Source organism: Bombus fervidus, chromosome 2 (assembly GCF_041682495.2).
Source record: "Bombus fervidus isolate BK054 chromosome 2, iyBomFerv1, whole genome shotgun sequence".
NCBI classification, from domain to species: domain Eukaryota; kingdom Metazoa; phylum Arthropoda; class Insecta; order Hymenoptera; family Apidae; genus Bombus; species Bombus fervidus.
The window spans coordinates 11,620,886-11,646,625 of NC_091518.1; the positions used below are offsets into that span (position 1 = coordinate 11,620,886).

The 25,740-nt window shown below is 38.9% G+C and overlaps 1 protein-coding gene across 6 annotated transcripts in view; it reads right to left on the reverse strand.

Annotated features, from left to right (window-relative positions):
* Positions 1–25,740, reverse strand: part of Twz (BTB/POZ domain-containing protein twz) — a 40,275-nt gene that overhangs the window by 8,976 nt on the left and 5,559 nt on the right. The window contains exons 1-3 of one of the 6 annotated variants that reach the window (XM_072014203.1): positions 12,887–13,736; positions 6,863–6,946; positions 6,075–6,290 (exon numbers count right to left, since the gene is read on the reverse strand). In XM_072014203.1, coding sequence (XP_071870304.1) covers positions 6,075–6,290; positions 6,863–6,891 — 245 coding nt within the window. In that variant the 5' untranslated portion in view covers positions 6,892–6,946; positions 12,887–13,736. Of the gene's footprint in view, positions 1–6,074; positions 6,291–6,862; positions 6,947–7,372; positions 7,550–12,886; positions 13,737–25,740 lie in introns of those variants that run through there. The other 5 variants (XM_072014229.1, XM_072014193.1, XM_072014219.1 and 2 more) reach the window with 5 other exon arrangements.

Consider the following 25,740-nt stretch of genomic DNA (forward strand, 5'->3'; position numbering starts at 1 on the left):
CGATTCGCAAACTCTGCTTTTGTCGACAATCGTTTCTCATTCCTCTTTCGTAAATATACTTGTTTTTTTTTTTTGTATCCGCTCCACGAACGAGAATTCACTTTTCTTTTGTTACAATCAATGGCTTATAAACTTGTTTTACATTCTTTGTTCCAGCGTGGAAAGTTAACAATAAGAGTCACTCGAGCTTGGTAATACTACACGGTTACAAGCTGGTACGAGAGGTGCATAAAATATATGCCGTCGTTCGGTGCATGCGAACGACAATGGACTCAAGAGTTCACATATGTGTGTATATGTGCATGAACGAAACGTCTCGACCAATACAGGATCGCTTTGTCAGAGTTGGGCAAATTGCACGTGCTGGACTGAAGGGCGAGGAAACGAGGACTAGCTGGATCTCTATGGGATAGCCCGAGGGCCTTGCTAAGTCTTCAACAGGACTCTCCGGCCCGGCAGGATGATGGACGATGTTTTAGGGATTACGTGATACCGGAAGCGCAAACTAATGATCGGCGGTTACGTAATTTCTGAAAATATCTGACGGAAAATCATGCTGGCCCCTTGGATTAGTTTTAGAATAGAACGACTTGAATACTTGGTTAATACGATGACGTCGTTGAGTTCTGTTCAGAGTGGATAAATCCTTTGATTTTATGCTACTATTGATGTTTCATGGTTGCAGAATAAATAAAATTTCCAAGTTTACAAGGCTTTCTATACTTACGTGACTGGATCGCTTTTACAAGAACAGCGTAGAAAAAATGAATACGATAAAATAAAAGACGGATATACAAGTGGTCTTTCGGTTGCGAACTTGTATTCGACGGAGGGAATGTTTAATTCTGCAGAATAATTCATTGAATTTATAAATTGATCGAACGACTATTCAAATGTATTTTAACAGGTACATTCTTTAATTTTAATGATCAGTTGAAAATATATGTATCCAGGAGACCTCAACGATTCCGGAGACTCTAAAGATCCTAAAAACGCGAAAGATGCTAGAGTCTGAAGATTTCTGAGACTCTAGAAATAATTGGAACGATCGACCAATTGAGAATGGGAGACCAATGACCTATAATAGATTTGGGAGGTTCCATAGTCACGAAAGATTCTGGATACCCAGAAGATTATAGGAATTCTAGAAATCCTGAATTCTAGAAATCCTAAATTCTCCGCGGACCTTGACACTTCTACCGACTCTGAAGATTCAGAAAATCATGTGACCACAAAAATTCTGAATCGTAGAGATCACTAGTGGAGGATTCTAAGCATCGCTAGAATCCAACAGGCGTTACAACGTCTTCGTATCATTTCCATCAATCGATTTCTATCTCGATTCCGAATATTCTGCATACTAGAAATTTATCTGAAATCTCTTATGGAAATATGAGATTTTCCATTTTCAATTAAACGCTTCATAAGTGAAGAGTCGATAGAAGATAAGAGCAATTCCACAGATTTAGTCTCTAATAACTCAATGCAATTCATTATAAATTTCTGAAGGTATTATCGTACACTCAAGAATTCCTAAATTGTTTCCGTAGACATTAAACATCGTATTATGATTAATATAAAGCTTCATTTGATATTTATGATGCCATCAAGAGGAGTAACTTTCTGTTGCAATATCCGACTATAATATGGAATTGTGTGTACATATAATCATTTTTTCTGTCTGTTTCAGTAAAGCTTGATTTAGGAACCATATTCAACGAGGCGAGGGTTTGCGAGTGGTTATCCCGTAACTTGCTCATGGTCGTAATCTTATCTATCCATCATCGCAATCATTATGGTTGCTGTCCATTGTCGTTCATTTCTCGAAGAGTGGCGTATAAATCCTTGTAGGTGTCTCAGGTTGGGAAACGACTATCTTCGATGCGATCTCCAGCGATTCCGTTATGTGTCGACGATAATTTACCTGGCGTAAATCAATTTTGCGAGTAACACAGGGGTACCGGATTATTTTTCACCGTTTCAATATCACTTTTGCGGGATTATTATCGTTAGGTATCTTTTCTTCCAATCAAGTAGAGAATTTTTATTTTTCAAAGGGAGATATTTATCTTCGAAAGTAATATTCTTTGAACTTTCTTCTATGAGGGGAAATTTCTCTGAAGATACGTACAGAACAAATTTTTTAATTTAAATGTACACGATGTTAATTTACAAGTTTGTAGTTTTTGTCAATTTTGTTCAAAAATTTTATAATAGCTTCGTTCGTATGATCTTTAACTATGTATTTTTCTTGCAAATTAATGTCGACATAGCAGTCGCTCATTAAAATGTTTCAAGCGAGTCGCGTTGCAGCGTTGAATTAAATCGAGTTAGATGTTTTAAGCGCGATTTGCCCTGCGTTTAATGGGTGAAAGGTGTAACTTACTTATCATACAATGCGCTATGCATTGGAACGATCGCGACTTTTACTGCCTTTCGCTGTTGTGTTCTTCTTTTTTGCTTCGAGCGTATGTAAAATGCATACGATGGCTACACCAGGAAGTGAATAACTTATATCTGCAAGACTAAAGAAAGGAGAATGATGCTTTCATTTCCTTCTTGTTAATTTTATTTCAATCAAACAACCTTTGTATTTTACTAAGTAGGTACATATTTTGAATTTTTATTCGCTATGAATAAAATTCATTCACAGGTATATTCATTATTCATTTAATCTATCTGAACTCGACGAAGGATAAATAATTCATATAATAGAAGTTCACTGATTTTCTTCCCACGTCCAAACAAACGAATTGCTCTAGCATGAGTTCAGCTAATCGATCTCCAACTAAAATTTCTTTCCAATACACGGCGATCTACTGTATTCGCTAAATATAATTAATAATTCGCTAATCACTTTTCTCAACATCGTATTTTCTATTAACCAGATCAGTCTTTTAATTAGAAATTGCTATAATCACGATCATTGAAAGTAAACAAAAAAAAAAAAAAACCATATTCAGCTATGTGTAGCCGTGTCCAATTATGTTTTATAATCTTCCGAACTATAATACAAATTTAACACAGATGAAATAACACGTAAGAAAATAGGGGACCGCTAAACGATGATATTATGTCTGATCAGTTTTCTCGTATATTTCTCCCCTTCCTCTCAAAACTAAACGGTAAATAATTGCTTCATGCAATAATTTCCATAATTAGGCCGATACATTCCTTGCAGACAAATTGAGTCGAACAAACTCTGTTGGTATAAAGTGGTAAAAGTACAAAATACCGATACAAGGTATTTAAAGAATCAAAATAGAAGAAAAGGGTAACGTGTAACACGGTAGTAGAAATTCCTTTAGCATATTTCCATCAGATCATTCTCACGAAAGACCTTGTCGCGCGATTCTGTCGCGTTCCTACTCTAATAGCGATACGATCGAGCGTACGGTAATCTGGCGATACTTTCGACAAAACAATAAGGTCGACGGCGTATAATGAAGGAGGAAGGTGCAATGGAGCGTGTCGAAGGAGATGGCGGAGAGGTTGCCAGGCGGTTTTCTACGATATATCCACGGGCTGATTGGCCCCACTTCTCCGGCTCTTTTCTCTCGATTCTTGTGCGTCACGTCGCGACACTTATCCTCGCCTGTCGTTTACCTTCGCTTCCAGCATTCCCACCGATTAAAATCCAAACGAACGATGCGAATCTGACCGCTGATCGATCGAAAACGAAGCCAAGTTACGTCTCGACGGTTCGATCAACCGCGAAACCAATCGCGACAGCAGTCAAATCCAGTTTTATCCGTTCGAATCTCGTCTCTTTGCTCTGCTCCTCTTATCTTCTATACTTCATTACCTGTGTTATCGCGTAATTGATACGAACTGGCGGCAAACGATCCATGTTGTTTAATCAATCGCGTTACGACGAGTCGAGTTATGTCCGTGATAAGAATTGTAATTCTAATTTAATAAAGATCACATGTTCTTACATGTTGCTGGATCGCTACCAAAAAATCGACATCCACGATTTTCCTCGTTGGACCGTTCCTCGCGAGGACCATATCTCATAAAATTAACAAACAAGGCAGTTCGCTTAACGAGACCCTCTTATGAGCATTCGCAAGCTCATCGCGGTCGAAGAAGGAAAAATCGAGCGCCAGCGACTCGGTTAATGATTCCGTTAACGATAGTAGGCATTCGCTTGCCAATTAGAATTAACTTTGCCATGAATTCGCTCGGTTTCGCTGGATCCTACGCCGTGCGGACGACTTAATGATTCTCTTAACCCTAGCCGAGGCACCGGATATCCATCCACGTCCAGGTTAGTTAGCTTATGGACGGTGGATCGTAACGAGCATCGGCATGAATATCGTCGGATGAGCACGTAACTGTATCGCGGTGCCATTTTATGGTCTACCGTGTTACGCTACCATCCGAAAGGTAACCGCCGTGAGAGGAACTAAATAAAGGCGCGATGCTCGGCTCAAATCGAAATTTATTAACGTCGAGTCCGATGAACTGGTGATTTATCATGTTGTCGATCGATGAGATCTGTTTGTGTACTCGTGCGTGTAGATTCAGCAGGTTGATACACTCAACGAAGTAAAGTTAATGGAAAGACGCCAAAGAGCTGTGTTGCACGTCCGTTATACTCAGGTATCTCGCGAAATTCAACATCGATGGAATTGTTTGATTTCTTAGGTGTTGGACTCGAGAAAGATTTTTGTAATCGAGGGATTGGGAGGATGGTTTGAAGAGATTAAAGTCTCTTCTCGGTACAAAGTGTGGTTGTGCTTTCACGTTACGTCTCTTTTATGCATAAAGTACACGGGTATACCGCAAATAGCCTTTGGACACTGTCGAGCATAGTAACGGTGTGCCTGATTGCGAGCGATATGTTCCCTGAGATATTGCCTGCTACGAACATCCTGGAGCGTTGTCGATGGTCACGTTTCCGCGATCCGGACATCACGCTCCCTTTCTACTCTCTCGCGGCGGAATTCTTCGGACTGTGGAAACGGTTTTCGCGCGGACGCGGAGCCGCTTTGATGCAAAACGTTCGGTTTCCGAGGTTTATATATGTAGACAATTTATTCGCCAGTTTCATCCTAGCATTCGCAGTGATATTTCTAAATAGTTCAAAAAGATAAAAATTGAAATAGGATGCGGAAGATTTATTTTTGAAAAATCGCTCTCTCTAAGAACGATATTTTAAGATTATAAAGTTTCAAACACGATAGGGAAGATTTCACATTATCGAGACCTTAGTATCTCAAGCACAATATTTTATTCCCAAGCGATAAAAGCCCACCAAACACGGTGGATAGGGGATAACATGGTCTCGAGAGTTTGTTTCATGTACAATATTTATTGCGAAATAATAAATTTCCAAATATGAAAGAGAAGGTCTAACTTATTTTCGATAGATCGTTAGTTTAAGTACGATCTTTTTTAGTTGGAAACGGTAAAAATTCCAAATAAGATGTGGAGCAACTAATCTACATACTTTCGAAAATTCTCTATCTCAAGCACAATATCATATATTGTAAAGATAAATTTCCAAACACGATGGAGAGGTACTAACCCATTTTCGAGATCTCGCTATCCTAAGCACGATATTTTAATGGCCAACGACATACAAGTGTCGATTTCAACTTTCCCGTCGGAATGCCGTCTCGACCGTCTCGATCGTTCGTAAAAATATCTATCTCGCATTCATTATCGCAGATTTCACTTTTCAGCGCGTAATATATTAGAACGACAGCAGCGTATCCGTTCGAGGATCGAGATCTGCGAACTTTCCACGAAATTATTCTAGTCTTCATCCCTTTGCTTCACGCTTGACAGAACATTTCTCTGTATATCAAAGAACAATGATGTTTAAGCTTCTCGCGGTTTTCGAATTTCGTATATCTCAATCCCGTCTCAAACGAGAAAAATATTTTTAATATTTTAGGAAAATCTTGAATGACAGAATCTATCGAAATCGTTTCATATGTTTCTCAAATTTCAGTATCTTTTTAACGACGGAGAAGTACGATTTAGTTGAGAAACGATCAAAAGAACGCAGCTGTATATGTATTGTACCACTAGTCTCGCAAGGATCAAGTAGTGTATGCACTTACTTGGTGAGAGTTTCGAGCGAAGACGTGTATATCGTGCCACCTACGTCGATGTGTACCGGCGCCGTGTATCTGGAAGCGGCGGCCACGCAGGGTATTCCGGTCATCTTCTGGTTATAAGCTGGTGCAGCCGGTGTCGGTGGCGTCGGCGACGAAGAATTCGACATTGTGGGCGACGTGGCCGGCGAACTGCTTGGCGACAGCAATCTGAGAAAGATACTTTCGACATTAGCCACCATCAGGCTGTGTTCCTTCTACGAGGCTTCGAAGTTGTTGCCTCAATAATTTAGGTAAGGGTAAGAGAGAATTTTGAAAAAATCGCTGTCTTACAATTTTTGAACATAAGGTATAGGATATTAATTACTCGTATTAAATTAACTCTAGTTTTAGTAGAATATGTAATGTTTTTTATGAATTTTCACAGTTGTTTCCTCTAACTTTTCAATCGTTTGCTTCTAGTTAATTGCTAGAATTTTTTGATATTTGGAGTTTATAGAATACGATATATTTTTTAAATGATTTCTTATAGTTGCTTTTCTTCAATGTTCAATTGTTTGCAACTACCTTGTAGTTAATTGATTTATTAATAGTTACCAAGAAGGAAGACATTATCGTTTTCATTGTAAAGATTTATGCGTTCGTGTAATTCTCGTTACATTCTACGACCGATTGTTAGATGTTACGTAAGATCGAAGAATTTCAATTGCACGGAGGCGTATCATTTTCTCGATGTTCCACGGTATATTACGCTTTGCTCTTTAAGAGTATAACTTGAACGCGGTTCTATTTACCTCATTTTAATTTGAGCGCTAGGGAACATATTGCGTTGTGCCAGCTCCGCCTTCGCCTCCTTTCCGTCGGCCTCACATTTCCGTCTGTAATTAAAAATTTACGTAACGTAATCTTGCACACTAATACATCTAGCATGCTAAAAAGAAATTTTATGTTACAAAAACCACGAGAGTAGTAAAATCTCTTTTCCTGGAATTATCAAATATTAGGTTGTGTAATAAGCTCATTCACGTTTCCTTAAAAGTGCGCAAGAAGTGTTATTACCTTCGTATGAAGTCTGTTTAATCAAGAAGTATTTATCTCATATCTCTATAAATATATCTTTCATCAGAAAACTAAATATGTGTATCTTAATATGCTTTAAATAATTTGTATAATATTTTCCGACATATATATACACCAGTGAAGGGAGAACGAACTTATTACTCAACTCAGTACCAACGTTTTGTTTCAAAATCTCTTCAGACAGAATTCCGTATGCAGAAGCTCTAAAACAGTAGCCAACAAACCTCGTAGTAAATCGAAAAAACGAATTCCAAAACGCGACATAAACAAACGGTAACACGTTTCAGCCAGCTTTCTCCGGCGAGGTATCAGCGTTTTCTTCTTCTTTTCCACCCTACTCTGTGCTCTCGTTTATCTCTCGTTCTAAATTCCGACCAATTGGCTTTCCATCTATCTATCAAGGATAATGTGACTTTTCCCGAAATCGGCAATAGTTGCTGCGGCGATTATTTTTTAAAACGCGAACCATATCTACGAACGATGATGATTTTTGTTATGTTTTTGATTAGTTGGAGTATTTTAATATGAAATAGTCGAAAAGGATAAATCTGCGGGGTTTTATCGAAAGATACAACTAATGTACGCTATTTGAAACTTTTGAAATATTTAGGAGAATGATACAAATATATACTTAACTTCAAAACCAAATAAATGCACACGTTTGCCGGTATATAGTACATTGACAGTAATAAATGGTAAACTTCCTCTCCTACAGAAGTTAAAAAATATAATTTATTACTATACTACAGACATGAATCCAAATATGTATATGCATATTTCTATGGACACTAAGGAAATAGAACCTAAATGCAGATACATTTCATCTTCTAAATATAATATCTACCAGGTATTTTGAAGATTTTCTACTAACAATCTCTGCACTTCTGTCCGAGCAAATCTTCCATAAACACACGTACAGTTGTATTCTACTTGTCATACGCATACACGTGCGAGCGTGTCTGTGGTTTCCGATCATCTTTTTTCCCCGACGTTGAAACCGCGACGATGGACGCCGCCATTTAGAAGTCAAAACAGCGCTGTACACGCTGACATTAGCGCGGAACTTTCCCTCTAACGAGGTCGCGTGATTCCAAGCGGTACTCGACGCGGCTCGATTTAATTTATTGATCCTCGCGGTTGGTCGCTGACGACGATAACGCTGATCTAGCGGGTCATTGTTTTCGGTCTAGCCGTTGACCCGGAAAGCTTCGAAGCGTTTTTGAACGTTACCACACGCGCCACCGAGCCACTATAACGATTTTCATATGTATTAATAAGGCAATTAACGGCGAAACAATATTTAACGAGCACCGTTGGCCGAGGGAAAACCAAACTCGCCATGGTCCGACAAATGAGAAAAGTGGAAGGGATGGTCGGTCTGGTCGGCGGTTTGCGAACAGGGAACCCTGACTCATTTCCAGCCTATGTACACACTGCGATCCTGCTCGCTTTGTTCTAAAGTTCTCCTCTGTTCGCCGCGCGGAATCCTTCCGGTTCGGATGACGATACGCGGACTCGTTGAGAATTCTGAGTACGACCAGATATATATTTAACAAAAAAATTAATAAATAGCAATCTTTCGCCGAGTTTAGAAAAATGTTCTATTGTATTTATTCGGAGCATTTGTCAAATTTCGCTTCGTACTACTTAAAATTTTCTTTAGTTCGTATTTCAATGCAATACTATCGCTATTGTGGTGGTAGTGACAGATATGTTAAGTGCCCTTTATTTTTATCTTTTGAGAAGAAATAGCTAGAGAATAAACGAGAGGAATAGGCTATAGAGATAAAATTTATGTAGGTGGTAATTCAACGAGGGAAGGTTTACAAGGTACAACTTTTTCGTTTCTTCGAGAGTATGCAAGTGGATCATGGATTGTTCATTCAGTTCTATGTTAATTTAGAAATATGTTTGGAGATATTGGAAAGCGGGGAACAAGACACGAATGAATTTATGGGTGAAATCAACTTAACCGTTTAAGGTTGAGTGTTATCAGAAGTCGTAGGAGGAAATGGTAAAGATATAGTTCACCGTTTCTGGATATCTGCTTGCGTCGTTACACAAGAAATTTATCTATATGTATAACTGTGAATCTGTTGAAGTTAAAAAATATTTCAACGATCTTTTGATGTTATTCTTCACATTAATTCTTTAGAAATGATAAAGTTCATATTAATATTGTTTTACGCAATTTTTGTATTTAGTATTTTGTATTTAATATAAGTTAATGTTATCAGTTTTCATATACTTGTTTGTTTCTTTAACTTCTCACGCAGTTGAAGATTCTGGTATTTATCGTGTACCCCGTGACTGATTGTGTTTCACTGACGTTCTTAAAATATGACTTCACGGTTAACAGGTAAGATTGATTTATCGTACTAAGACCACATGCTGCAACGTATACAAATCCTTCTCCTCGATATTGGTTTGGTGTTGTAAGTTAAGTGAGTTAATCTTCAATCGGTCTTTCCTTACAACGATGCAAATTCCGAGATAAATTAAAAAAAGAAAGCAGTTTTTGCAATATCGTCTCTTTATCCAGCTTTTCGATCTATGGAATCGATCAATGTGGTTTCTGAATGCCTCAACTGCGGCTGGCACACTACTGTGGTAACAGTCGTGCTTTAACTACTCGGACATACAAACGACAGACCGCAAAAGTCTAATTGCTAATTACCAACGACGACACAAAACCCTTGCCACAAGGATGGCGCGAGCTTAAATCAACCGCAACATCACCCCGATGTAGTCGCTTGTGTTCGAGTCTCCGCGAGTTCCAGCTCGCCCTCGACGGCATAAATCATTACACGGGCTCTGTAACGTTAACCTCCGCCCGTATAAACACCAATAAATATGAGACTGTGTAACGTGGGGAGGGGGGTATTAAAGAACCCTGGCCGAAGTACCATCAACCACGAAACTCGAGAAGCAAAGAAGGTTCTCGTCGTCGTGGCGATATTTATTTTCAGCCTGTGAGCCAGAGAGTTCCTGCGACGTCGATGGGGACGAAGGTAAGGCCAAGGGGACTGGTTTCTCTTTCCACCTCCTCCCCCACCTTTTTCCACCTCCTCCAACTCTTCGTCTTCGTCTTCTTCTTCTTTTCTCCGCGGTGTACCAGCATGCGCTGCGGCGCATCGCCGCAGGGACCACGTGAAACGCGATGCAGCGCGTTTTCTTCGTCGCTCCGAGTGGAAGTCGTCGAGCGATCCGCATCCTCTCGGCATAGTACACTGTTTGAAAACCGCTGTGTGACAGAGACAGGCTCGTATTTTCTTTTTCTTTAAGCTTCTAAGTCTGTAGAGATTCTTCGTTAGAATATTATTTACCTATAAAATTGCTTAAGTACAATAGTTTCGAAGTCTTTAAGGATCCTTCATTAGAGTATGCATTATTTATCTAATTATTTAAGTCCTTAGAGATGACTCGATAGAATTTTGTTTAACCGTTAGAATGATTTACAAGTAGGATAACGTGTAGATGAAAGATGTTTCTTTTTCTCCTCGCCATGCTGCAATTCGCCATCACCTTGAAACGTTTCCTACTCAAGTATTTTTTAAGCTTAGGAAAAAGCTCGGATTACTGAATTATCGTTGTTGAACTATGTACCCGAATTAGTACCTATTGGTCAAAATTTCGTAGAAATCTTCCTCTAGTACAGCTCTTTGCGCGTTTCTTCGTTGACGGAGGGCGGCTACCATACAACAACCATGCTCGTCGCTCCGGGCGACGATCGACGGTTTCGCGCCCTTGACGTTTATGAATGTAGAGTAACGGTTGAATATATATGGTGTGGTTGTTTGTTTGGGCCTGGTTGGTCCATATATTTTAATTGACACGCGGCCGCTGGAATCGGGGCGACGATAAATCCTCCAGGTAGGAGGGAATGCGCAGAGGGTTGCTTGGGGGGCGTGAAGTAACGCAAGAAGAGTTGTTAGCTGGAATAAGTGGCGAAGGTTGATTTTTTGGATGCTGATGGAACTGGTGGTAGATCGGTTGAAGAGATGTAATAATAGGCGATACGCGTTGTGCGTACTTTCCTTTGGTTTATGATATACGTAATTTACTTTATTTAGAAATTGTTGTGTATTATCGATGTGGTAAATGCTTTTAGTTGATTTATTCGTAGCGAATCCGAATGAAGATTTAAGATATAATTTAGTTAATTAGGGAGTTGATATTACGAGCGTATTTGTTACGAGCTTTCACTTGATTTATCGGTAATAAATTTCAAGGAAGCTGTAATATTCCATAATGTATATAATTAAAAAGCTGTTACCACAGTTGTGATAGGTAATTGCACATGGTATATCGATCATGAATTTAGACGAAAATTCGATTTGTTTAATTTAAAATCCATATTAGACGAATGCGACAGATACTCGAATTTGGTTTAGTGACGATAATTTAGGAAAACGTAATATGTAATTTAATTCTCTTGGATTTATTGATGACGAATTTAAAAATTGAAGGATTTAATATTATACAAATAGTTATAACACGGTTCGATGTGCAAACTAAGGAAAGAAGAACCGATTGTGAGTTGAAGTTTTATGTTAGTGTACGTAACAACGATCGACCTTTGAATACCTTTGGGCGATCGATTAGCGTATGCAAATTCTATTAATACAGATACGCGTATGAACGTAGTTGTAATTAACTTCGATCATAATTGCACATTAAATTGCGAATAAAAACTATGCAGAAATGATCAATTTCCTTAGCACTGTGCTCTAAATTTTCTTCTTTTCTAATTTTCTATTTTAATTCGACAGTTATGTAAGCGTAAACATTCAACTGCCCTTGTTTCGTTACATTGCATAGTTAATATTATATACTGGTACATAATCGCGATAAAATATGAACGAAAATAGGCAGAACTAGCCAGAGAAAGTGAAAGAACATCGCAGCAACGATTTCAGTAACAGCTGTCCCGTCGAGTTGGGGCCTTGAATCGCAAAAATGAACTTGTTTGAATATCTATGTGTATATTTGTGTGTGTGTGTGTGTGTGTGTTTGAGTGTGGAACGTATAGTCTAAATGAATGGGTCATCAATATGCATACAAATGTAGAATACAGACATGCATTAGGATAATGAACATGACGCCGCAGGGTGTTTGCTGAAGGACGCTTTAATGCGCCTAGACGACACGCATCATTGCAACACATGGACGACAGGAAATAAGGAAGCATGTACGTAAATTGTATTTGCTTGGTGATAAAATTAAAAGTGCTGGAAAGAAAGGCACTTCTAATAAAGCGAATGGTTTTCTACAAGTAATATTGGGTTGTTAACATTCAGACTGAACTTAGAGCGAAGGAAACGTAAATTGGTAGAAAACATACACGTTTCTTGGAGAAGAGTTGAGTAAGAAATGTAGATCAGGAAATGGAGGACCTTTTGCTTAGACTATATTACATTAAATTACTTAAAGAAAGAAGTCAATAAAGAAATATTATTTGTATGTATATTTTCTCCGAAGTAATTTCCTTCTTTCGTTTTTCTCTCATTCGAATAAAATATCAAACACACTTTTTCAATGGGAATAATTTTTCCAACATATAATTTCAGATTGAAATATAGAAACCTTCACCTTTAAACGATTAAAAACATGTTTCACAAGTCGTAAATAATACAGCGTCACATAAATATTCATAAATACGATATATATGTTATATGAATAAATATCTTTCTTTGATCTTACCAATCCTCCGTTGAATTTAATTCGATTAAACTTACCAAGTGCATCCAGTCGCACAATCAGATTAACTCGAGAAAGCGACAAACAAGCGTACACGCGGAAGTAGATTCAGACCGCACCGAGCAGACCGCGATACAGGAAGAGCGAACGATCTTCTTACGAAAAGATGGTAGTGGCCGCTTTGTGCGACGTCCTCCGTAACATTTGTGTGCACAACGGCGGCACCCTGCTCTAAGTGACCAGCTGCATGCACGTGTGCCAAGATGAGCTTCGCCGGAGGCTTCAACCGAAGAAGGGGTCTAACACGTTCTGAGGACACGCGCGTGTCCTCAGCGCGTGTACGACGTCGCAAACTAGAAGTCTGTCGGTAAGTTTGCGTGGACGTCCGATCGCCTGCAGGCATCGTCGTATGCAAATTTCCCTTGTTGCTGGGCAATCGAGCACGCGTTTCCGTAAAACGTATCGTTGCACGTGGAAATCCTGCCAATGGGACCGACCGCGTCGATACTGTCGGCAATCATTACGAAAACGAACTTCTTCCTTTTTCTACGTTTTCTTTTCCATTCGGAGTCCGATGAAGCGACGATTAACTCTTTTTTATCGAATCGCCTGTGGCCTTTGAGAATTGAAAGAAGAAATTACGACTATCACATCGATACGTGTAATGAATCGAGCAGGCTATGTTTTCGTATGGAAATTTCGGGTTAATTGCGATTCACTGTCGTCTCTTGTGATCGAACGATCGATGATTCTATGGCTCGTTTGTTTCCTTTAGCTCGTCGATGTTGTTACAATCAGTGTACGTATCGAGAAATAACAGAATGACCAACTGCGACATAATTTCGACAAACCGCGATAAAATTGTAAAATGTTGCGTTAATTTGTCGGAATGGCGACCTTTTCTTTATGTAATTTCATTATAATTGGTTTATCACCGGTGGGGCGGAACGCGACGTCGGCCTCGTCTAAATAATATTTGTAATGGAATGGTATTTTCGTGATAGTTCGTTACCTGCAGCAGCAACATTATCATGGTAATCATTTGTTTGGTAACATCGACAAAATCGTAACGTTAAATTAAATAAGGCATGTGTTGATGTTCAAATATTTCTCTATATTTTTGATTCACGATTCGTAAGATTAATATCTTCATCGGAAAGAGTAATTATTCATAATTACTAGTAACGATTAATAACAATTGTTGTTGCTTCTTCATATTAGATGATCCTCTATACGCACTTCAATTCCTAGAATTGTAGTCTGTTCGTTGTCTAATGTAATAATTTATTACAACCGATCGATGATGTTTTCATAGATATTCAAATATATACCTTGTTTTTACAATCACAATTTCTCGTTGATTTGCTTCGTAACTAAACGCCTCGTTCTTTCTAGCTACTAAACTATCCTTTTCCTATGTATGCTCTCTTTGCATTTTTATTCAGTCTTTAACTCTCAATTTCAAATTTTAACAAAAATCATCATTTCGTATCGCGACCACGTCCCCGTTTAGAGTTCTGTGAAAATTTCTTCTCTCTTGGCTAACTACATTCGTTATGACTATCGAAACACCCGACAAGGTAATATTCTCGTGTTCAAATACGTACGTGTACTTTCGCTTCTCGACTTGTGATAACTATTTTCATCGATCAATTCGTACTAGATCACTCCTTCTCCCATTTACACTCTGCTTCGATTTTTTCACGAATCATGTTCACTCTCTAATTTCTGCCAATAATCAGTTGAAATCGCGCTCACACGTTCACTCGGAATTCTATTACAATTTTCTCTTTGCCGGTTAACAGCGTTCATTACGAGCGTTGAAACATTCACGCGGTAATATTCGTCGTGACAAAGGAATCCTTGGGTCGAGTGAGCGTCGTTTTTGTGGTCCAGAGGAGTCGTGTTAACCCTAGCCGGAGTCCACCTCGAGCTACCGCTTCAGGGTCAACGTCACAGGCACACGACGTGCTGCTAACGTAAGTTTACAAATTCAGGAAACTCGAGGTTCTCGGGTCGCGTATACATCGTGCATAAGCATGGTGGGGTGTTCGGTTCGTTGCGGGGGCCAATTGTACAAGAAACAAGAATCGTGTCGGTTCGTACTTGACTCCGAAAGCGTTGAGGACACCGATAGCTGCGGGCCACGGTGAATGCAAATTCGAAAATGCCTCATTTTCGTTCGCGAATAGCATTATTTTAAACGCCTCGGGCTACGCCGCAGTCAGAAGTCGGGACTTCTCTCCTCTCCGACTGGCGCGGCTACCGCGAGAAACGCTTCCTTTTTTCTCTTCTCGAGGAGAGAACACGTTGGCTCGGGTGGTCTTGATTGAGGGGAATTTATGGAGATGCAAGGATGAAAATGTGGATCGAGAGAAGGAACGTTGCAAGGAATCGGTTGTAATGAATGCGTGTTTGTTTTATGAAGCTTGTTACGGATACGCTGTTGTTCTATGGAACTTGTAGTATTTATGAGAATTGCATAACATGGAAGAACGTTACAAGGGCTGCGAGGAGCGTTGTGAATAATTGGTCGTAATTGATGCGACATAAAGAATGTCGGTTTGCTTTACGAACATTGTTATGGATACAGTGTTTTTCCGTGCTGAATTTGCAATATTTTCGAGAATACGAAAACAGCTAAAACTGACATTATACAATAAACATACGACGCATAAATTATCTATATACATAGATGGAAAGAGATTTTCCAAGAAAATTTCTGTGCAAATGTGCAAAGTACAAAAGTACGATTTTAAGAGTTGCTAGATACACAGCTTTGTAAATATAGAAAGCATACGTAACACATAAAAAAATGTTGTTTAACATCTTTTATTATTCTTAAGGTATTTTGCAAGAAACAAAAATTCCACGTATTTTTCGAGGAATGACCTCCCTAAGAACGATAATACACGTATGACGTTAAGAAAGAAGAAGTTCATTTTTATAGTTGAACTACTCTAATCTATACGTAAACTTTCGTAAGTTTCTAAATGCTCAGATTCTCTAAATTCCCTTGTGAATAAATAATATTGAGAGTTTGTTTCAAGGCGAAAAACGAAGTGTCTTTCTTCTTTTTAAGAAGGCATTTAATATTAAAAAAAAAAAAAAAAAAAAATTTAATAATTCGGCGCTTGGAAAGCTATCTGCGTTAATGCGCGCATCTGTCGTTAATGCATTTCATTAACCCTTGGTGTTCATAAAACGACCATGAACATGTACCTACCCGCGTGGTCTTTGCATTGCAAACACCCGTGGCTCATTAACTTCCTCTTTGCTTTTCGTTTGCATCGATTTTCGGTTCCAACCAGTTAGTACCATCTGGTCGTTGAGAGGGCTTTGCTCTCGATTCACAGCTGTACGTGTATAAGAGCTGTTTCACCGCGAGGAACATTCGATTGTGTCGATTACGATCAACAATCTGTTGTTGTAATTACGCTTGCTCGCTTTGATCCCCGCGTTCCAGAGATTCCACGCGTTGCATGTTCTTTTTGTACTTGTTAAGAACTTACTTGACGAAGACGTCGTTACGATGAATATACGATACAATTTTTGTCATTAATGAACAGATCCTCTTCGTTCAAGGAGATTCAATAAAGAATTTTGTTGATATTTTTCATCGCTATTTCTTTATTCATTTAGATTTTACAATTTTATAAAGTACGAAGAAATTGAGGAATTTATAGTATGACGATGAATTAAATAATTTGTCTTGAAATTATAGAATTTCTTTTGTGTTTCCAACTTGTGTAGGTTTGTACATTTATCGTTCTGAAACATCTTTTACATCTTGACAAAACGATATTATACTTTTTGATAAATTATGTTTGGTTTTAAACGGGTTAAGATGATCAATTAAGATCGAAGCAATAGTCGTGTCACTTTATCTTTAACATGTTTAAATCACAGATTTGCTCGTATTAAATAATTGACTACCCACTTAAAATACCATAATCGTCTCACCTTAAAACTCCAAGAAGAAAGAAAATAAGAAAGTCTATTTACAAGCATCTCCGCTATTTATTTTCAGCAAAACTTTAAATAATCCCTCATTAACATGAGCTCGATGGTTTGAAACGAGCAAGCATACTGTACAATCACAGCTTCATTAGCCGTACTAAATCCTCGCAAAACAATTGCTCACGCTTTCACCGAGTCGTAAAAGACGTTCAAACAAAACGCCATTACGTTAACTACATACCACTTACGTCACCTCTAATCGTCACTCACGATCGCTTTTCAAGCGTGTCTACGCTCGCGTCTTCCCTGTTGCTCGTCTCGTCGCCGCGCGAAATTATTTCGTTCAACCTTCGAAATCCATTCTCCACGTTCCCCTGTAATTCCGCGCGGCTGGCTTTCACAGAGTCATAAATTTTCAGTACGTGCCACGCGACTATTCGACAGAGGGAAACGGCAGGAAAGACGTTAACGATCCGCACCGACGCCGGTAGGTACCAGCCGTAACTCGTAACCGTCTTTTCAGAGAAATTAGTCGGTGTGACCTGTCGTTATTTAGCGAGGATACCGCGCGAAACGCGTGCTTTAAAGGGAAACCCAGCGTTCTGCTAATATGTCACGTATATCCTTGTGCATTTCCGCCGAGGCAGCACGGATTTTCGCACTTCCCGCGGCTGGAAAACTGGAACGACGCGATTGAATTCTTTGTATTTTATACAGCTGCTCTCGGGAGCATTTGAACACTTGTAGAAACTTTTTACGAATATGTTACGTGCGTTGTACAAAGTATTTTAGAATTTCATTGACAGCGCGATCACGAGTATCACGATGGTATTTGTAAAAGTCGAAACGAATTTGCAAATGTATATAGAAGTTATATGTAGACCGAGTTTTTATTCAGCACATATTTGTAATAATTGCCATAATTCTATATACATTTTCCAATTGGCTTAAACTTTTACCGATGTAATTACGAAATGTAACTGTCTTTCATTACAGTACTAATGATATTTTAAAAAGTTTCATATGGAAGATATAATATATTTGTAAATATTTTTCGGGGTAGGTGTTCGAAGGCTTTCGTTCCTGCATCAGAACAGCAGCTATTATGTACAAGCTCGTTACACAAGTTAGATACAAAATATAAATTCTATAGTTACAAGAAAAAATATTTGATTCATCGTAATTCTATGAATATTTTAATTTCGTTAAACTCCATAAAAATGATAGAATCTGAGTTAGAGACAGAAACAGTTCCATAGCTTAAACGAAGATTATTTAATTAATCGTAATACCACCGTAAGCGTAATTTCGTTTCTGCAAGAGTAATGTCTTCCGGTGAGAGAACTGCGAGGAAAGATACAGCATTTACATGCTCAAGTACTACTTATGATTGTTTATACGTAAAGATTTCCAACATTATCCGTCACCTATATAATTACGCATTTCTGTCGAGGCTACACGGGTTTTTGCATTTCTCGTTTTCTTTCACGCGAAAACTGGTACGACACGATCGAATTGTTTGTATTTTACAAGCGTTCCTGCGTCGATCAGCGACGCGTGAAAACGACCGCGTTCTCCATTTTTACAAGTGTCTTTCGCTGGTGTTCGTCGCCTCCGATGAAATTACCGCGTGTCCGGACGATAATAAATCCTGTATTCGATTAATCGAACCGCATACCGATGGAAATCTGGTTCTCGACGATGAAATATCGCTGAAAGGATCGCCACTTTCCTCGTTTATTGGATAAATGAATTTCACTCGACGATCTGCTGGTTTTGGAATGATAATGAGTTTATCATAATGAGGTGGCACGTTCGGTCGAAAGTGGGTCCTCTATTAGCGAGGAAAAGCAAGTAAGTAAAATATCCCGTTTACTATAATGCAATAGCGACGGCACGATCTCGTCGAGTTGCGTTTTATCAACTTTCATTCGACTCGACTGGAGAACCTGGTTCGCGCTATCGAGTGGCAATTATCAATCGAGGACGAATTTGCGACTTGTGATCTTTGCTTCGTATATTTTCATGAAAAATAGAATACGGAGAAAAGCATTACGCCAATTCATGAATAACTTGCTATTTGCATTACTCGTATACAGAGAGTTCGAGTAACTATGCAAATTCTAAATATGTATTGGACGATCGATGGGAAATTATTATTGTATTATTAGAAAGTTATTATTATTAGAAGTATCACAGGAAACTGAATGAAATATTTATCGAAGATTCTCTTCGCTTAACACGAAATCTTTTCTAACGTCAAATTTCCATCAAGATTTCATTATCCTCTATAAAGCCGGAAATATTTGGACTGTAACAACTGAACGAATAAATAAAACTCCGATAGCAATTCTTAATTTTCAACTTTGAAAAATTCATTATTAAACGGTATTCTTTTTGTATGGAACTCCCTTGGAAATTAGATCGACAATCGAGTATGTCGACTGCGGAAAACCGGAAGAAGACCTCCAACGCGTATCGTTTCGTTAATTAAAAGATCAAAGGGCTATCGCGATTTTTGTCAGGACGTCCGCCGAAGAGCGTCCTTGACTGACGGTATACTTCTTGCTAGCGAGCTTTCGCACTGACCTACATCCGCCAGTTCGCGAGTAACTCGTTGGTTTCGTTGATTGAGGATCGGTCAGGAATGGCACGGCAGTTATTACGGAGTTTAATAAGCGTCGGTGTGCTTTCACGAGATAGATGAAGCCCTCTTAGTTAATCGTGTGCACGTCAGAAGGATGTGATGTAATGAAGATGAAGAAGGAGAAGAAGAAGAAGAAGAAGAGGTAGAAGGGGTAAAGGGAGAAGAACTGGACGGGAATGTGTCGCGTGTAGATCATGACGCTGGCTTTGTGGAGAAAGATGCGAAACGACGATGAGCATGCTGGATTTGTAAACGTTTCTTTAGCGAGGTAATCAAGCAGAAGCAATTTTCCTTGATGAGTAGAGAATTTTAGCATAGAAGTTACTTCAATTCTTGAGGGAGCTTATGGCGAAGAAACGTGGTGGAATTTCCGCTGGAGAATGTACTCGTGTTAGTTACGATTAATATTTAAATCTTGGTTCATTATCGTCGAACCTTCATCGAGATATCGAGCTAAAATATATAATTTACTCGATTTAGAAATCATTATAGTTAGTGCTTTGTAAGAAGCAAAATATATGTTGGGTACTTTGAAGACTTCATAGCGAAGTTTCGAAACAATTTAAAGACAATGTATTTCCATAAAATTAGCAGTTTTATGAATAATGCATAATAATGCATTGGTTATTTTGGTAGGATTCTACAATTTATCGGCTAGCTTCTACAGGTCTTATCACTTCCTGCGACAATGAATCTTTGCTAGTAATTTTGGAGAAGAGCACTCGATTTCTTGTCATTGAAAAGCATTTGTGAGGACCCGAGTAAGTGACGGTTCGGCGAATGGAGTTAAACGCTGCAATTAAGAATTCTTACCTGCTTTCTATTGATATTATTTCGTCCTGTTAAAAAGCTTCCTTGTTTCCTTTTTAACTTTATCGAAGTTCTTTTTAATAGTAGAGTATAATTGAGCTTTGTAAAAATATAAATTAATCGTAATTTTCCAAATAAATTATATAGTTCTATTTACAATGTTTCGATAGAGATCAGAATTGCTTGACAAATTATAGCATTCCAGAAATCTTCCTAAAGGATACTTTCGAACATACTGCCCTCTTAATCTCGCCAAGATACCGTGGTATCTATCTACGATTAACATTTATTCCACTATAACGGAAATTGATAATACATACACACGAAAATTGAATATGGATTAGTAGAAAATACCACAGAAAACGAATAACGTTATAAAATGCAAAACGTCCGATTGCAGAGAGTGTGGCACGTATATACAAAAACTCTTGACTTCATGCGTCACGTTGCAAGAAGCGGCAAAAAGTCGAAATGTCAATGACGGTGTGTCCGCCAGGTAAGGAAAACATGGCAAAAAGATGAACGCGACAGAAGGAGGTAATGTCACTGAAGGAGTAACGCAAAAGAAACGAAGAGGCGATCGTGTATTCATTGTCCCAGCGATTATCCGTGTACGGTTGCGCAAATAAGCTGAAAAAAAGGGAAAGAAAAAGGCTGACATGGCGTGAAGAGCAGAAAGTTGGTGGCACGAGGTACAAAAGAAGGCAAAAGAAAGGAAAAAGAAGGACGAAAGAAGAGGAGAACGAACAAGGAGAGTGGCTCCTTTCTTTGGTACATGTACGTTGCTTCGATAGCGGATGGTCGAAGCGCGTGCCGACCGGTTTGGCTTGCGCTCGCAGTTACCACGAACACTTACGTAGGTAGTCTGAAATTTATCGATGCCACGGCCTGGCACGTAGTCTCGCTCATCCTTTCAGAGCACACGCCAGCGTTTGTCGCTTAATTCTCGTTTAGAGGAGCTTCAATTAAGCCGCGATACATCATGCAAGGGTAGGCAGCATCAGCAAGCAATCGATCTTTTATTAAGGAAACATGAAAACGCTCGTGTGCAGTTTTTTTTGCTGCGTGAGACAAGACGTGTGACAAGTACGAAAGGCTTTATCTTTTAGCAGCGTGTAGTAAATATTGCTTTCCGATAAGATCTTGATTTGGTCATTTCAAAGTCGGGAGAAATAAGTTCGAGAATCGTTTTTGCTTGTACATTATTTTGTTTAAAGAGTTTCTTCGTTCGTTCGATGATATTCCTGTAGAAACTATATTCTATATTTTTCGTGGTACAATATGTAAGAACGCGGATTTTGACTCATTTTTGTCTACGATTACAAGTTTGGTTAAACTATCCCAAAATAATTAGAGATTGTGATTAACATGCAATGATAGAAATGATGTATCGGTTCGGACGATTCTTGCTTTGAATGAGGATTTTCATTTTAAAATAAGTTCATCTCGGAACAACATTTATTATGGGATAATCTGATGCAATTGGTTTTATTCTTCTCGTAAATGGAAATGGGTTGTCAATGAATATACACATTGGGATATATTTGTATGCAGTTACAGAGACAGAACGTAGTATAGTATTACTCTAAAAAATTTTACTTTGCCTGGAAAGCTAAACTCAATATCAATTACTCAACGCCTGTTTTCAACCAGGCTTACTATTAATTCATTTTACATAAGTCAACTCTTAACACATCCCGTGATCATCACCATCATTAATAAGTGTTAGCGGGTCTTACCAGCTTGCCATGTCAAAAAAGAAAAAAAAAAAAAAAGATTAAATACAGTGTACGGAACGCTGCAAACGCTATAATTACCTTTAATTATTTCTTGCTAATGATTTACACCAGCTGTCAACCCTTTAAAGTAATTGTATTACGATAAGGAGTATAACTCGCATCGAACAACGTTTGTTCAAAGACGAGGGTAAACAAAAAAGCAAGTTGATAGTTAAACCGAGCGTTGCAAAGGTAGCGTTATTAAAAGCTAGTTAGCGAGTAATACGGCCATTATTTTAACTACGTATTCGGTATCGGGCAAAGTTGTTCTAATGATCGACTAACTGTACGCGATAAAACAAATTACACAACTTTCAACGAATCGTTACAGGTAGTTGAATCTCGCGTGTGAAAACAGCTTGTACGATACAAGCACTCGAACGATTGCACGAGTTTAGCGTTACTTTACCAACAGCTAGGCTATTCTCACATCGCGATTGTTTGGATAATTAAAGGGCGACTAACGGTGTGACTCGGTGTCATCGTCAACTTTTTCCTTTATGCAACATTAATCTTCTGTAATCCCATGGATTACGACTACGCATTGAAAGCACTAAATGTTCGTCAGATTTGCACCGTTTCATCCTACGCGTGCTTTACGCGTGATTTACGGTGTACTCGCGGATAAGGTATAATCGCGTCAACTCTATCTGACGGTGTAGAATTTATCAGCGTCTCGTATTTTTGTCCGAAATCCAGCATCCTAACAGTCCGCTTCGCCTACGGAAAGTCCCCTTTTATTGGCGAATAAATTCCTGTCGGGTTTCTATATATTTTTCATTGATCACGACAACCGCGTACACGCGCACGTGCACCAAGCAGCCGCGATGTAAATCTTTCCGAGCCTCGTTCATCCTAAGAGATCTTAGCACTGTTGGTGTCTAAATGTGTATCCTTGCAGTATTTGTTTTAAACTTTATTCGATAGACTGTCTGCTGGATTACGAGTTTTGGAGTTCCAGTCACGCATTTTATGTTGCATTATGATATTATTGAATTTGGTACGAAGATGTTTGGTGTTATGCATCGAGTTGTTGGAATATGAAAGGAGATCGAGTCCATGAATTTCGGTATGTTTCATTTAAGCACGTTTGGACGAAACTTGGAGATTAATTCTTTCCATTAGATTTGATTGAAATTATACCGCTGAATTGTTAGTGATTTGACAGCTTTATATTTCTCATGACGCAATGTATGTATTATGATTATTGCCGCTATGTATTATCAGATCCTGTAGTTTTGTAATTAATGCCGCGAAATCGTTTGTAGCAATCTTTATTAGACAGTTAACTCACTATCATCGTCTTAAAGAGACGGTATCCGTCTATCGAGTAAATTGAATTAACCGTTTGCCTTGTAATATATCACGATACTAATGATATTGTATTACTAATCGATACTACACGCGATATGGATTGAAATTCAAACTTGACAAACACAAACGAGACTCTCACATAATCCACAACTATAATGTATTCGGACTATACTTTAAATTCTCATTTGTATTATCGTATCCGAGACTTTATAAGACTCTCGCTATACCAGGGCGAGGGGTTAAGAAACCCCCATCAATAAATATAAATTACCTATCAGGAATGAAGTAAACTACCACTCGAGCTAACAAAAAGCGCTTATTATCGCTCAATTATACCGCCAACGCAACATACGTCGTAACATGCTTAAAAACCGATCGAACACGATCCTCGGAGAAAACATATTCGCTCGGCACAGCCACGACCGATTACAACAAATTTTATCGGCCGAATCGGACATAACTTCGGCCAACACTGGCACAAAGCGGCGCGGCCTAAACGCTTGTCGCGAGTCAGGACTCTCCTGCGCGCCTCTTTTATAGTCGAATAAATCCGTCCGTTCGATTTTTCTATATTTTACCGTTTAAAGTCGTCTTAACGCTGGCAACACGCGCGGCAGGGTACAGAGCTACGAGAAGGATGTTGGTTGGCTGGCGACTCTCGCGGTGTAAATCTCTAGCTTGGTCGTGCTCGTTGTGCCTGGTGGCGATACGTCGCGGTGCAGCCAGATACGACGTAGGTATATCTACCTACGAGGCGGTTGCACGCGTCGTTACTTAGGCTGGTCGACGCCAGGTATTCAGAGAGGCAGGCCACGGCTGCCCACGTAACGCGGCCTGGCTTGTGCACAAGCTCGCGGACAGACTCGAGGAGGCACTCCCGACACGCGCCAATGCATGTCTTGCTCCATTTCATCCTCGCCTATTCCCACCACTTACTCACCTACTTACCCTACGAGACGGAAACTCTGACCGAGACGTTGCGCGTTGTAAAGCCACGGACCGGCCGAGAATGGAATTTCATGCGGTGCAACACGCCTCTTGCAACACGCGTCAAGCGCGATGCCGATCGGCCAACTGTATACGCTTTTTATCGCGTTCGTTGATATCGTTCCTGGGTTTCCTCGCGACTTTGCCTTCACGTGCTTATTTCTGTTTATGTATTATGTCTACGAGTGAATTTATCGTTGAGGGTTAAACATTTTGTGTAAAGGAATTTGTAGACGATTTTATGATAATGTCAGCGATTCTATGCGCACCGGTTCTTTTTATATCGAAAGGTTAAGATTTATGCGTTTGCGAGTTTTTTCACATTTTTGCCTCGTACGTTATAATAGGCAATTCTATTCATCGATGTTGCTTTATCTCGAAGATTACGAGTTTTATGTCGAACAATCGGTTTGCGGTTTTGTTATAACGCGATATAAGTTGAGTACCATTTTGTCTTATCATTACGAGTTAAGAATATCGTAATAAGGAAGCTTTTTGAGATTTTCTATATATTATAGGCAATTCTATCTATCTACACTGCTTAATAGTTGGGAAGCGACGATTTTTCATGTAGCTTCTACGCTCAGGTGTTGCTTCATCATTGAGAGATTAAGAATGATTTGCACAGGAATTTCCTTCAGATTTTGTGTTCATATGGGTAATTATACGCATATGTGCTCCTTTATTGTTGAAGGATTATCTCGGATTTTGCAGCACAAATCTTTTTGAAATTCTCCATTCTCATAGGCTATTCTCTGTTTAGGAGTGCTTTGTCATTGATGTTAAGGATTTCAGGTAATAGGATTTAAATGCAATTCCGTGCTCATGCGTGTGGTCCTCCGTCGTTGAAGTTAGGGATTTTGTGAAAAGGCATTTCCATGTGATTTTGTGTTTATATGAATAATCCTACGTACACGTGTTGCTTTCTCTAGAACTTTGCATAAAGGGATTTTCTTGAGATTTCGCATTCACGTAGACTATTCTATACAATACACGCGCCTATAGTAGAACTCTGTTTATCTGAACTTCTCTTATATAATTAGGGTTCGTATAATAGGAATTCTAACAAATAGACTCAGCCAGTAAGAGTTCATTTAATCGAACCAAAACTAAAATTTCATTCAAATAGATCGACTTCCTATAAACAGAGTTTCCGTATTGCATTAATGTAATTCTACATAAAGTAAGCTTATTACGACTTTTCATTTTCTGGTATCTTCGTGTTAGATCGCTCGCTTTCAATGGAAATCTTGAAAACCGAGAAAAAGAAACGTGACACGATTTATCATGTAAATCCAAAAATCTCCAGATAAATCTGACACGTGTATCGTAATCCCTGACAGTTTCACGACCCATACGATTCATCCGCAGATACGTCTGTCAACAACAAATCAAA